Source organism: Amblyomma mixtum, chromosome 2, assembly GCF_055824585.1.
Source record: "Amblyomma mixtum isolate Tamu chromosome 2, ASM5582458v1, whole genome shotgun sequence".
Lineage (NCBI taxonomy): Eukaryota > Metazoa > Arthropoda > Arachnida > Ixodida > Ixodidae > Amblyomma > Amblyomma mixtum.
The window spans coordinates 215,125,737-215,141,222 of record NC_143013.1 but is presented as its reverse complement, the minus strand read 5'-3'; the positions used below and the strand labels follow the sequence as shown (position 1 = coordinate 215,141,222).

The following is a 15,486-nucleotide window of genomic DNA, read 5'->3' as shown; positions in this document are numbered from 1 at the left end:
CGGCGAAGTGAGTATAATAAATAAAAAGCAGAAACACATGATTCCTTGCTTGCGCAGAAATACAGAAATACATGATGTCTTGCAGTGGAGCCTCCTATTTTTGATTACGAAATAAAATTCACAGGAACAGCTAATTCCATTATTTGTTGACGAAGTGATAGCATTATCAACTGGTTATGCCATTAACGGAAGTGACATCACATCCGTTCAGGTGGCGTCACCTTCGTTGACCCAATGGAAATCCTCCCGTCTGATGACGTCACTGTCGCCGAACCAATGGGCGAATTATGCGACCGACGGCGCGTTTAGGCGGCTTTGGGCTTGTAATGCTATCGCATTAACATTGTACAAAATATACAACATTTTATGCCCCGCACAAAAATAAAAGCTTACCATTACAATTCTTTCCTGCTCCAAAATATGAAACGATAAAATCTGAATTAAGGAACCGTTTTCGGCATAACCCGACTTCTTGCAGAATTTCCCCTAAAGACGCGTGTTAGATCGCGGCCGCGGCGGTGGAATTTAGATGGAGGAGAAATGCTAGAGGCCCGTATACTGTGCGATGTTAGTGCACGTTAAAGAACCCCAGGTGGGAGAAATTTCCGGAGCCCTCCACTATGGCGTCCCTCATAGCCTGTGTCGCTTTGGGACGTTAAAACCTGTCCCTGTGACATGGTGGTCGCTGGACACTTAGAAAACTCATTTCCTTGCCGCTCTTTTTCCTTTTTTCCCCTTTGTTCCCCTCCCCAAGTGTAGGGTAGCCAACTGGGCATCGCCTGGTTAACCTCCCTGCCTTTCCGTCCTTTTCTCTCTCTCTCTCTCTCTCTAAAACCTCATGCACCGAACCAATCTAACCGAATTAGAATTTAAATATGTCGTTCGATTTTCGGGAAAAATAGAACCAGGGAAAAAACTGCCCTAGAGAATACGCATGTTGAAGCACTGCTAAGATGTGATGTATCAGATAGTTAGGCGATCAAATACACGGTGTTTCACCTAAGATTTTACGTATTTTTTTTAAATAGGCTTTTTGAGTTAGAAGACCGCTTTTTTCGGCCTAGCATTGTAAACGGTGTATTACGTCAGGACACAGCTAATAGGCGCTAACTAGCGGGATGATTAATTAATATTGAACATTGAACTTTCTAAATATTACCGTTAGGCTACTTTTAATTATTAAGATGGGCGTAGCGCACCGTAAGTACTCTTTATATCAGTATTTTGAATTTTGAATACGCGGTTACCCTCGACGCTGCGCCCCCACAAATTTTGGCTATTTCGATGAGTTGCGTGCACTGCAGAGTTTGCTTCGCCTGCAAGCTTTTCGAAAGCGCAATGAATTTGGCACGATGTAGCCAAAATTTGTTGCGCACATCGCCGAGCGTAAGGGCAATTTCGAAGTTCTAAAAACTGATATGAATATTAATTAAGGTGGGCTACACTCCTCACGATAATTGAGGATCCTAACTGTAATAACTAAAAATTTTACTATTCAATACGAGTTAACCAGCCTGCTAGTTAGCAAGACTTAGCTGTAGTCTCACAATATTATGCCCATAAGAGCCTCTTCTAACTCAAAAAGCGGATTTTTAAAAATTGAGTAAAATCTTAATTGAAACAGCCTGTATATATTTTCCATGCGAAAAAATGCCTCTCTGTGCCACTCCAGATAGAATCAGCAAAAAAAATAACTATAATACAGAATAAAGCACTGCCTGGCCACACTGCACATAACACTCATCGACAAGTCGCATATATTTCAAGATCAACGGTACCCTATCAACGGTACGGCTATCAAAGCTACCCTGGTTTTCTCCTGTATTCGCTGCTTGATGAGTGATTGTATACCGCTAATATCGTGTCTCAGGATTTTAGAACATCAACATAAATAACGTCCCAATTTTGCTTTCACTCATTTTTGTTGACTGTCGCTATAAATTAAGGCCTTTTAGCATTAATGCCAAGTTGGCCCTCTCAAAGAAGCTGTTTTTCATTTCGGCGCTTAACGGTCGCCACTGCTGCACTGTGGCTTTGTCCTTTTTCTGCTCGCATTAATATCAGTGTTGATGGCGAACCTGTTGCAGGGTGAACCTTCCCTTCAGCAACATGGCATCATTTGCCGAGGCATTTAAGTGCCGAGAAGACAGCCCCATGAATAGAACACTTCGCTGCACGTTCTGGTGACGTCACGGTGACTCGGCCGCACCAGCAGTCGACAGGCTGTCCGTAACGCTCCTTCCTTTTCCTGACTGACGGAACTTGCGCGCTGGGCTGGAGCCGGAGGCGCGAATAAAGATTTGAGCTTCCGGCACATTTAATTAATTAAAATTTTCTACGACAAGAAGGATGCGCCCTTCAAGTGCGCGCCAGGATATAAGGATGGTTGCTAAGCTACACGCATCGTGAGTGTTTTGGTTGGCATCGAAATGGAATAATTCAGCACTCTGCTGAAGCTAGTTTGGAGGTCATTTTAAATTACCGAAGGCACTTTCGAAATTCTAAAGTGTGCTTGGCGAAAGCCTTCTGGTCAACCCACCGCCGCTTTCCCGAACCGCTTGTCGCATGGCGGGCTTCCCGCATGTGAGGTTTGTATTGTCTTTGGTGACTGCGGTCGCTTTTTTTTTGTAGTATTTGAGAGCGCAGCTCTTTAGCGCCCGTTTCGCAGTGTCGCCGTTTACACTCCGATCATATTAAAGAAAGCAAGTGCGCAAACTGCCTCCTTGGGTCAGCGGACGCCTGAATCGCGCTGTTGTGTCGTTGATGCGGCCGTATGAGCCGTTGCCTAGCAACCGTTGCGGTGGACACCCGAACCGCACCGCACAGGAAGGGAAGAAGTGGGAGTGAAAGAAGAAAGACAAATAGGGGCCGTAGTGAAGAAAATGAAAATTGTATGTGAGGAAAGGATGGTTTGGTTTGGTTTATGGGGTTTAACGTCCCAAAGCGACTAAGGCTATGAGAGACGCCGTAGTGAAGGGCTCCGGAAATTTCGACCACCTGGGGTTCTTTAACGTGCACTGACATCGCACAGTACACGGGCCTCTAGAATTTCTCCTCCATAGAAATTCTAGCCGCCGCGGCCGGGATCGAACCCGCGTCTTTTGGGTCAGCAGCCGAGCACCATAACCACTGAGCCACCGCGGCGGTGTGAGGAAAGGAAATTACACAGTAACTGTCTCGCATATCTTGGTGGACACCAAGTAGATTCGACGTATTGCCTCGCATGTGTAGAAACACCGCCTTAAGTGTCATGAATAGGAACTATAGCTAATAATATAGTTGTAGCTCCTTAAAAAAAAAAATCTCGAAACGTTAACACTCGGCAAGAAAGGAGAGGAGAAGCGTTGTGGTGTTATAATTTCTCCTTCTTGCGAACTCGTCTTTAGCGCTCTTCTTTCATGACACCACATCACCAATTGCCTATTCATTGATATTCTGATGAGGTAGTGATCTGTACTCATTAACCTTTACCCCCCGTTTCTTGGCCGATCCCCCAGTGAGGGCATGTGCCATCCTTTCAAAGGCTAACAACAAAAACAAGTGCCCCATTATTTCTGCTGGGTGGCTCTTGTGGACTTGAGGTTCTGCAGGCGCCGTCTTCCTCTTAACGTATCGTGTCCACTCAGCATGAGTCACCGGTGTGCCATGGGGACGGCGCGCTAGTCTAGTTTAACGTTACCAATGAACTTATCGACTTCATCTTATTAGTTATGTAGTACCAGAATTCAACATTCAGTTTCGAATAAATTTAACTCTGCTACAAAGGGGCGACTTTTGGCGCAGGACAGGAGAGCACGGTGGGCAACTGCAGTAGCGAGGAAGGAAAAATCCCTGATATTCGTGCCGGCTAGCAAACCATCTAAATTGTGTGTGCTTTTTTAAGGTGAACCGATAATGTTTTCCTGTAATAGTCATAGCAATATTGATCCTGAGAACGATGTCACATAGTCAGGTTTTGGTTTTCACGTTGAATACGTCAAGAAACTAGCGCAAAACGTAATCTCCTCTCCACCGCGTAGCCTGGTTGTTTACCTGTGGCGCCTGTACTAATATTTTTGCTACTTAAGGGCCTAATATTTCCACTTAATATTTATACAGCACAATACCGCATTTTGAGCTTCACTTTGATATTGTAGGGGGCGATATAATTAACGTAATTTTTAAGCCAAGAATAAAAAGTGCATCTACAGAAAAATGACCATTTTCCCCATGGTACGCAACGAGTTGATTGAAGAAGATGGATTATTACAGATAGACAGCTAAGACCTAAGCATTCGTACAAATATGGCTAGGAAACTGAGCAGTATGTGTGAGTGACACCAGAATGAGGAAATAAAGAGTGTTAATTGGAGTGGTCAGTAAGGCAGTGGGTATGTACCGGGTAAATTCGGAATAAACATTTCGACCATAGATTAGTACACGAAAGGGGAGAAAGTTCAAAAAGAAAGGAATAGCGTTGCGATTATTTAAGATTGCCGGCAATTAGAATAAAATAATTGTGTCATTGAGTATGTATTTATAAAAATGTGCACAATATGCTACCTAATGTGGAATGGGGTAAGTTTGAGTGGGCAGTCAAGTGTCACCTTCAGGTTACAATTTTGTCTGCTGAGGGGAAACATTATTTATTGCATAAGTGAAGTCATAAGGGCTAGTGGAAGCGAAATGTAAAATTTTGCTCAATTTTTTTCTCGGACTGGGTGGGCTCACATGCTCTGGCCATCCATTGCGCCCAGCATAGTGCATCGCCTTGTCGGTGGCGAGGAGTCTGTGAAGTCTCTTTTTGATCATCTGTGGGCTTTGATTGATCGGTCAGTTGGGCTTTTTAAGAATACTTCCTTGGAGGCGGCTACTTCATCAGCAATATTGTCAGGTAGTGGCGACTACAGTCCGGAGAGCAGGAAGACAGCTTCTGACTAGAATCGCTTCTAAACAAGACTTTATTTGGGCCGACTTGCGCCCGCAAATAACCGAGCCAGTCGGCGGCGGCGTAGCAGCAGGCTTGCTGGGCGGTCGCCGGACCGAATGCCCGCCGCTGTCGACCGTGCTCAATTTAATGGTGACAGCGAACTTTCGAGATAAAGCGTGCAATGTTACTAGAACATTCTCGAACAAAACAAACTCAGCTTCCCCTGGATGCGATCAATCGAGATAAATTTGGTCGCGTCTTGCTGCTCCCAGCATCGTAAGTAGTTGCGGGTGGCGTCCAACTGGTCGTTGCATAACCATGCCGATGCCTCACTGGCATATGCGCGCCGACGACGAAGATTGAAGATTCACGAGGATGCGTTTGACATGCCTAATGAGTTTTCCATATGTTACTGAGCACCACACTGCCTTCATGTGGCCGAAGGGTAGCCAACGGAGGTGCCACGACTTCAACAGTTATGCCTGTTCTTGGCCGTTTGCTTCCCCACATTGATGTGATGAGCAAATGAAATGAAAACTAAATTACAAGTTACATAAGAGGCTCCAGCTTTCGATCAGTATCGGAAGGGTGTTAGGTAATGAAGAGAATAGATGCAGTCATTTATTGTAAGGCAGGTGAAAAGGAATTTTATCGCGGGTTTGCCGCGTATGTGCTGGTTGCTGAAATAAAAAGAATACTGCAGTTGCCGGCTTGTCATCATTCGTACTTATATACTGAGAGACACTGTCGAGCTTCAGGGATTCCTCGGCGCCTAATTGAATTTGGGAGCAATATTGTCCCGCAAAAGTTATGACAAAACGCGTTGGTTCGCCTTTGAACTGTGCCAACCGCCGCTCTTCGGAAATCATCGTTTTATTATTCTCCGAGAGATCCCGTCCTGGAATCGGAGGAGCGCTGCACAGGCGACCAGCGTTCGCAGGCCACAGGCCACTGCATTTTACGACGGCGGCAGTGGTATGCCCAAGATACCTGGCCTTTCATCCCATGAGAAAGCAGATGAGAGGCCAAGCTCCGTCGCCTGCGTACCTCCGACCTGCAGCGAATAATAGATATTACTGTCAGGATACACTATTCAAGCTTGCTCTGTCATGCTATTTCGTAAAAAAGTTATCTGCTAAATGAAGTTTTGTGACCACATATAATTTTGACGCCCATAGGCATAACCACGGCCTCGGTAAAGAGCAAACCCGGCTACAAATGCCCAAAAGATAGAGAGAACGATGCAATCGACTTCAGCTTGGAAACTGCCTCCTTACGGCCACCTTCGAGCCCCGTACTTATATGCGCGCAGTTGCTACCCCTGCTACGGCACAAAGGTTTCAAGCGGCTCCTTTTTCTGAGGTACCTGCAGCAAAGATAGAGAGAAAAGACCGATATGGCGACGAGGACTAAGCTCTTTAGAGCCATCACATCGTCGATGTAGAGCATTCCTACTATCGTCGCTTTGTAATTCGACGAATTGCTGCTGTCATTGCAGGACAGCTCTGAGTGCTGGGTCGTTTATGTCAGGAAGACAATATTAGAATGAAAACATTAGAGGGGCACAAGCTCCGCCTTCCGGGTATGACGCGATAGCTTTTGCGGGCTAATAAACATATATGCAGAATTGCTCATTCTCTACTTAACGTTCAAACATCCCTGGGCGTCTTCATACCACCCCTGGAGCAGAGGTGCAGCGGTTAAGCAATGCACCACTGCCCTACAATGGCAGGTGTGCCAACGGTGGGGCTTGCGCAACCCATCATGCTCTTCGCGGGCAAGCTCTGGCGACCAGTTATTAACTGCCACCTGCCACAGTGCGCAGTTTGCTCACAATCCTGTGGGCAGATTGTGATGAGTCCGCAAGGTTATGTGACACAGGTGGCCCACCTGCCTTCTAGGGTGCTTCTCTGGCGATTTTTTGTGGATTTTTTGCTCACGGTGAACGAAGCCGACAACACCGACGACGGCGACGACGCAGACGACGGCGACGCCGGAATTTCTACGGCACTAGCTCCTTGGCGCTATCGCATTAGTAAGGCGATTCCATCGGCCGCATTCTTTTGCATATGCAATGTACTCAGGGCAATCCCCAAAGGTGGAGTAGATTTCAAAGATGGCAGTAACAATCACTGGCATCCATCCAAGCGCAGCCATATGGCTATGAAGAAATACTATGCTACTTTCTCAGAACCTTCGTAGTTGAAGCAAAACTCGTTCTGGCCACGTAATCGGAGCCACGTTTCAAAAGATAAACATTATGGGGCAATCAGACGTCTAATACGACCAGCAGTTATATTTAGCATTGATGATTACTATCATGCTTTTTCTCTGATGATTGTTCAAAGTATAAGAGGGGCGAATACACTCGAGATAATATATCTGGAGGAAGAAGCTGGGCAAAAGTGGGCTGTGGATGGTAGCGTGTGGGTGGTGGGGGGGAGGGGGCAGGGGGGCATTTGCTTAACTGTGGGAAAGAGGTGAAGAAGGAGCTAGTTGGTGGTGCTTCTGGTGTACAGGGGCATTAACTCACTGCATGAAGCCCTGCTTTCGAAGTAAAACACCTTAACGATACTGGTACACCCTTTGTCAAAAGTTTAGAACCCAGGGTCTAGGCTTCAGAGCCACACCGTATGGCTCGTAATGCTTGCTCAGCGTTCCAAACCTCGTGAAGGTAAGAAAACTTCGGTCCTGCCCCCTCCAACGAGTAGGACTTTGAAGAATGCTACAGAAGCACTACACGCATGAGAAGCAACCCGCGTGGACTCTAAACTTTTGACAAAGGACATACATAGAGGAAAACGACACAACCTTCTATGTCTCTATCGTGTTCTGCTGTTGTTTCCTTTGGAATGTGATTATGAATTACCAACTTCCCCTATAAAGCACTCTTACTGCGACCGAACCCGTGACCATGGCCTGCTAGGGGAGCCCGCTGTAGAGCTGAAGAATCCAGGACTGCTGATGACCGAATACTCTTCCCTAGAATTATTAACTTTGATTTCACTGAGTCTGAATACCAAATAAGGAGTAATTACTACCTTATTACCGTGACAGCGCTGAGGCTTCTGCCCTACAGAAAATCCGGCGTTGTCGTCGGCCGCGAACGGGTTTCGAGCCTGCAAACTTTCGCGCACAGTCGCCAAACACTACAGGCAGTAAGCCACCACGCCAGGTAGGTTTAAGAAGGGAACTGTTAATACTGTTAATTTCTCTGTAAGCGAGTAAGGTCTGTTATTAGACAGTTTTAGTTTTACGTACGTAGAAACTTCACGTGCGTAAATGTAAGCAGTCTACGTAGGGTACGCTCGTGTCTCTTCGTATTGTTTTAGCTACACGTAAAGGACGCTAACTATGTAGATCTGCCATAGTACCTAAGAAATGCGCTATTAAGTTATGCCATGCCATCCAATAGAGATAAACAAAACTAATTTTGTTTAGTCGAGCTGCTTGGAGCCGAGCAAGGCCAAGCCACAGTGCGGGTGGTAAATAGTTCCCCCTCTCTTCTGACAAACGTTCAGCGATTTCAGTCCACCGCACTGTATGTTGCGTGTTATCTTCAAAGGGATTGCATTCCCTCACGCCCCGCACCATATCTAGATCTTCGCTTTCGAGAAGCGAAGGCGCGTTGGTGTCCCACTCACGTTGACAACGTGTGTGTACGGAGCCAAAACCTGCACCGTTTTGCTTTTCCCGCCGACTGTACCGAGGGTCTCGAGATATCCCGCGAGGTTTCGAGCGTCGCGTGGTGTCGCGAAACCCTCGGAACACTCGGCACTGTAACTTGGTCTCCGTTGCTATGACGACCACAAACGCTTCTCCGTCAGGCTTAGGAACTGGTGCAACGGATTTCTACCTGGAAAACAAAAGCTAGTTCTCACCTAAATCATGTGAGAGCAAAAATGGGCCAACTGAAGGCAAATACAGCAGTTTGCAGCACGATACCACGTCGAGGGATTAGTGACAAAGCTGTATTCACCCTGAAGCGGGCGGGCAGGGCGCTGCCATCTTGCCAACGCCACGTACGCAAGCAACGTGAAGACCGCAACGCAAAGAGCCGAATCTCACGCACGTCCGTGAGACCCACGCAGACACTTCACGTTCTGTGCTTGCGCACACTGGTGATTCGTAAACGCTCTACGTACGTGAAGCGTCTACGTACGTGAAACAAACTGTGCCTTCCAAGTCATGACAACAAAACTGGGACGCTTATTCCCACCCACTTGTCTTTCTATTGGATCCATAAGTTTTGTTGTATCATGCAGTGGACAGCTTTCTAAGTTCTTTAGGTCCGTCTTAACCTCAATGTTGCATGCCCTACTAAGGAAAGCTTACTAAACCATTGATAATATAGCCGCAGCTAGTGGGTTTATGAAGTGGATTCTGTTGACGTGGTTAGTCTGATTACACGACGTGCTGCTGAGTTAGTAGCGCGAGTGTTCAGTCATTGTAGGTCGTGTTAATGACGGCCAGTGGCGCAAATTATGAGATGAGGTGCAGGCTTGCAGAAATCATTTCATTGTATGGCATAGTATGGCATATTATGGTATGGCAGGCTATTTGCGGTTTTACGTCCCGAACCTTCGCATAGGCTACGAGGGACGGTTGATTGAATGCTTGAGAATTTTTTTTTTCTCAAATCACAGCAAATGGGCTGTTTGCAAAAATACGGAGAGCACTTACGGCTACTTAAGTGCTGCGAATGCGAAAGCAATGTAGTTCACTTGTTTTCATTCGTTTTTTTTATTTCCAATTTTTTTTCTTCCCCTTTCAGACCACACACTTTCTCATTAGCACACAGGCGTAAGGCAACGTATCCACTAGGTTCACCTTTGTTCGCCACGAAGCAACGCGGTGTTGTGGACTACAAGTTGCGTGCTCGCCTCTCAATCTGGAAGTCCTGGGTCCGATTCCGTGCAGCTTCGAAAGAAGTTTTAGTTTCATTTGATACCACGCTGATGTCACCTGGGATTTGGAGGACCGCTGCTGCTGGTGAACCCCGACGCCGAGTTTTGTTTCCGATTAGCCATATAATGCTGTAGCATTACCCCCCCCCCCCCCCCCCCCCGCCGAAAAAAAAAATGCGAAAACGGAGAAGGAAGGCAATGGTGCATATCGCGCGACCGCAAATCACATTGGATTCCGTGTCGTTTCGAGCTAGACATTGTACTACAACGGACCAATCCTTAAGTAACACTTGTTGCTGGGCTAGTGTAGGTGTTGGTAGTATTGTAGGTGTGAAGGACCAATGCTTCACACCTACAATTTCAGAAGCCACTTACTTTAACGGTCCGGCCCCTCAGGCTCCAGTGCCGCTCCTCCGGGTAGCGATTTTCCTGCGTAGAAAAGCGACGAGAATGAGCGTGTCCCAAAAGCAGCACAAAACGTACCGGAGAACTGCACTTGTAGGTTACCCTAACTAAAGTATTACCAATTCAGAATTAAAGTGTAGGAAACTGCAGACTATTTGGCGCATAAACTTAACCTCCCAACTATGGAGTACTGAACGCTCTCCTATTTCTACACGCTAAGCAGTTTCTTCCATGAAAGGGTAGGCCTTCAGGCAGATAATAGCCAGTGGGTTCAGCGTGGCTTAAGTAACAAAACCAACCTTAGAGACATACATACGAAGGCTCGTATTCGTGGTCTTACTGTGGTCGCGCTGCAGTCTTATCAAGATTCATTCATTGTTCTTTTTGAAACTAGGGGCCGTATTCTATTCTGTGAAAGGACTTGAAAGCCATATTTTGCACACTTAACATATCCTGTTTTCCTTCCAGAAGAGTCATTTGTCATGCATTTCGCATTCTTATCATACATGAGATGTGTTGGTGCCATTTATTACACAATATTAGTTTTATGATGTAGTTGTTCTTTTAAGAAATATGTTGTCTCCCATGTGTTCTTTCTCGCATTGCATATGTTCTTCTTGTTGTGTTCTAAATTTGTATGCCCATCCTGCTTTGGCCAAAACATTGGCCTGCAGTATATGTAAATAAATAAATAAACTAGCTGCCCATTTTAAAATAGGCATTTCGTGCCCATCTGATACTCTATCATTGGTCACTCGGATACACTCGCGGCTTTCAAAAGTCTGCGGAAGGCGACCCGGCCATGGGCTAGAAGGCGACCGGACCACATCGTTGGCTGCACATAGCAGCCATTGGCAGCCAATGGGTAGACACGATTGCCAACTGTTGAGAGAACGCTGCGACGCACCTCACCTGTGGCTGCATAATAAAGTCATTGCCAGCCAATACTGAGGTCCAATCGACAACCACCCAGCAGCCGAGTCGCTTCAATATTCGCTCTAAATTTAGCCAACTAGCCTGGTAATCAGCACGTCTTAGCTGTAATCTAATGTATTACACCGCTGACAATGCTATGCCCCCCCCCCCAAAAAAAAAAAAAAAAAAAGCCTTGTTCTAACTCAAAAAGCTTCTTCTGCTAAAAGTTTCACAAATTCTCAGGTAAAACATCCAGTATTTGGATTGTTTAAAAGCAATGAGCGCACTAGCGTTTTCGTTCGCTTATCGCTACCACGCAGAAAACAACTGCACGCATACGACTTCTGCCATGCCAAGAGTCCACTCCGTAACGCTTTGGTACGGACGGTGAGGTTGCTAAATAAGAGCGCTGGGGACGTGGACAATAACATCGAAGCCGCTGCGCGCGTATGCCACAGCGCACGTTGGCTTCCATAGTTAAAGACGTTTCCTCCAAACGAATGTGGAGGTAAATGAAATAGGCAGGATTTATGTGTAAATTCCATGTTGCTAAATATATTTCCGTGCTGATCCCGACATCACTATTTGTAATTGTGGTTATCAAGTAACGCATAGGTTGCGCAGAACAATGGTTTCTGCTGGCTTTCGATTTTAGGTAAGCACGGCGAAAACGCTTCAAAACTACTCTTTTTGACTAATGTTAGCAGTGGCGCGTTAATGCTGAGGAACAGGGTCAACAGAAGGCCAGTGCATTAGCTTGAAAGCATATTTTGCTAACCTTTATCGAGTTTGAGTCCGAAAGAGTCGATCAATTGAGAAGTGATGCAGATTTAGCAACCATTTTTCTTTACCTAATACCTTAGTAGTTTCATTGGTCCTTTTATGAGGCTATTGCTTTGCAACTTGACCTTGAGCTCGAGAATGAGGCTAGAAATTTTGCTGAAGAAAGGAGAGAGCATCTCTGCTGATAGGTTTCTGGCATTTTTTGCTGATCGGTGATTAGGCGTTAAATGACGTTATGGGGCCGGCTTGCATTTGCCACCTTGCATTTTGCTGAACAAGTACTGGTGGGGACTGGGGGCTACAACTGCTTTCTTCAAGACTACCCTGTGCATGTCACGCCGCACAGGGTTTTCCGCGTTACGGTTTCTAGTCGCACATATGCTGTTTACGATTGTTTACTTGCATTTACCGGCGAATTCATATCGAGTAATATCGTTGGAGTGAATTATCAATGAAAAAGCAAAAAACCTGCCTGATCACAGTCGGTGTGCGATACTGTATCCCGAAATTACGGTATTGCAAAAGAGAAAGTTTCTGATTCCGTCAACCGCATGGAAACACACGCACTCTTTGCCACACTACTTTTTTCACAAATGGGCTAGTTATTTGCCACACAAATTCCGACCTATCTGATTTATTTATTTATCTAGTACATGCGTCACCAATAAGGCATTACAGCAGAGGGGATTTTCATTAAAAAAAAATCGCGGTATTCATACACTCAAACCGTGGCAAAAAGCATCAACATGCGTAATTTGTGCGACGCTACGCGGAAGAATATTCCAGGGGCGCGATGTCTAAGCAAAAAAACAGTACCGCAAAACGTCATCTTTAAAGGAAGTGTTCCTTGATTTTCCAAGAGCGATCCTTTCCTTTGGATACATGCGAAGGTAGTTTGATGAATTTCTGTCGATTAATCACAGTTTGGAAATATGTTATCAGCTGTATATGCTATATTACTCACTCCTTCCCTAGCGGACCAAAGACCTCCCGAAACGACTACGACGATGTGTTTTCTCGGACTCGCTCCTCACAGCTCATCGAATACTTCGGAACGCGGCACGGGACCGAGATCCTACGCTCCGCTACTTAGTCTGGACTCAGGGCCACCAAGGCCTACCAGGTAACGAGGCTGCAGACGCAGCCGCCCGCGCACTCACTTCCCGGGCCCCTGGCGATGACCTTACCGATTCGGATCTGGACAACGAACCCCTTTTAAAATTTAATGATATAGTCAATCACTACCAATACTCTCACCGCAAGTACCCGACCCCCTCAAGGGGCTGGGAAAAGCAGGTGAGCGTCTTCTGATAAGACGTTTTACAAATACACTGCTATGCCCGGCAGTCATGAAACACTTCGACCCGTCCTTTTCTGGCCTCTGCCCATACTGTACGGAGGTGGCTGACACCTACCATATGGTGTGGGCATGCCAGAAAAATCCTTCCCTAACCCCCACCCCAACCCAACCCGAGAGGACTGGGAGGCGGCCCTGCTCGGCTGCCACGACCTTCTGGCCCAACAGGCCATGGTCCGGCGGACCCGAGCGGCGGCAGAGTCAAACGGGGTCCCGGAATAGGGACCCCACCTAGTATTGTGAGGGGGGGTGGCGCACTAGGGGTCACCTCCCAAACTACCTCTCTATGTGTAACCTGTAATAAATGCTTCACGCCTCGCTTCGCCGCACGCATAAATTTTGACATTTGCGTTATACACTGAAGACGCGCGGCGCAGCACTGCGTTTCAACAACGGCAGAACCGACACACTGCGTTGTTGTGAATAGGTATATCTAATGCAGACAGAAAGGCGCCAGAAGAGTTTGATCGCGTTAGCGTGATTAGAAACCTCCTCCCCACGATTGTACAGGCATGGAACCTTACCCTCAGCGGCCCTGTTACAAACACGGCTTGGTACACACTTTGTGAAAGCTCAGCCTGGTGTCGGAACAGGCTGAACCGAACCGATGCACGGTATCTGTACGAGCAGCGGCAACGCTATTCAATGCTGACAGCACCGGTCGTAATCAAACCCATGGGAGATGGCACTATCGCGAAAATCGCAAGCGCGGAGAAGCTGCATTTCCAGGAGTGGTATAGCAGCGACAGAAGGCCAGCCGGCTTGTAAATGGCGCCGAGGAAAAAAATTCGCTGTGTCTTAGCTTGGTTAAGCCCGGTAATTGCGAAAGCAATATCCGTACCTACGCCATGGTACAGCTGGTAGTGTAGCTGGTGGTGGTGCTTGTGGTTAGACTTGTGGTGATGCATCGGTTATACAATCCAATCCAATCCTATCCAATCCATTCCAATCAAATCCAATCCAATCCAATCCAATCTAATCTAATGTAATCTAATGTAATCTAGTGTAGTCTAATCTAATCCACTCTAATCCAATCTAATCAAATCGAATCCAATCTAATCTAATGTAATCCAATCGAATCCAATTCAATCTTCATGTGCACCGCCGTCGCACACGGATGGCGCGAGATGATCGCCCAGCTCTTCGGCGTGACGTCACACAGAGGTCATGCGAAACTGGAATGGTGGCACCGCCGCGTCACGGCAAAGACTTGAAAGTGCAAGTAGTATTGCTTTCGCAATAAAATTTAAAAAAAAACAAGCACGCCGGACGCCTAGCTCCCATCTTCAGGGCGACAACTGGAGGAGCGAATCATAACCCAGAAAAGCGCCGACTTGAGAGGTAAGCGATCACAAAATGCGAGGTTTCGCAATCCAGCAGCGAAGTGCAAAGAATGGCGGTACTTTAATTATGCTGAAGAGGGCAGAAAAGGGAAAACCACATAGGACAAGGGCTTTAGAAGCCCTTGCGGTTCTCCCTTGTGTGAACGTCTTTTTTTTTTGGTTGACAAAAAAAGGTGTACACACAAGGGAGAACCTTGCCCAACCCTTGTCCTGTGTGGTTATCCCTCGTATGTACATCTTTTTGGGTGATAAAAAATGCTCTTCAACATGACATACCAACAGGCCCACCATTCAGCCTTACTTTAGTTATACGGGCTTACCCTTTAGGATGATCAGGTAGACCACCAGCCCGATGATAGCGCACATGCAGATGATGAAGACGCAGAGGAGCAGCAGGATGCCCTTTGAGGATAGCCAGGGACGACTGGGTCCTCCTCCCTCACCAGGAGCCGCGGACTCCATTCCACTCATGGCACTCCTGTAGACCACAGGGACGGTCGTTACGCAGTGCATGTCGCGGAACAGGGTGTCACTTCTGATGACAAGCCACTCGTGATAAGACTATATAAATGTAACTATAACTATATAGACTATACAACTAAACATTATGAACTATACCAAGCATTCGGTCTCACCGATGGGTTGAAAATGTGAAATGAATTGCGAAGTGAAGCCGTGGAGAACAGTATCATCCAAAAAGTTGAATCAGGTTTAAAGACCTTATTCTAGGAATGGTATGGTAACTGCCGATTCTGTTGTATGAGAGTAAATTGAGAGTAAATGAGAGTAAATTAGTTTTACTCGATTTCGTCTCAGCAAGAATAGGGTTAAGAGTATGAATAAATAGAGAAGTTTTAATTCCACTAG

The 15,486-nt window shown here is 46.4% G+C and overlaps 1 protein-coding gene across 1 annotated transcript in view; it reads left to right on the top strand.

Annotated features, from left to right (window-relative positions):
* The window catches only part of LOC149362531 (neprilysin-1-like), a 41,855-nt gene extending 39,668 nt beyond the window's left edge, over positions 1-2,187 (top strand). The window contains exon 18 of the mRNA XM_089569745.1: positions 2,088-2,187. Within this exon, the coding sequence (XP_089425871.1) occupies positions 2,088-2,187 (100 nt within the window). The remainder of the gene's footprint in view (positions 1-2,087) is intronic.
* The last annotated feature ends 13,299 nt before the right edge of the window (positions 2,188-15,486 follow it).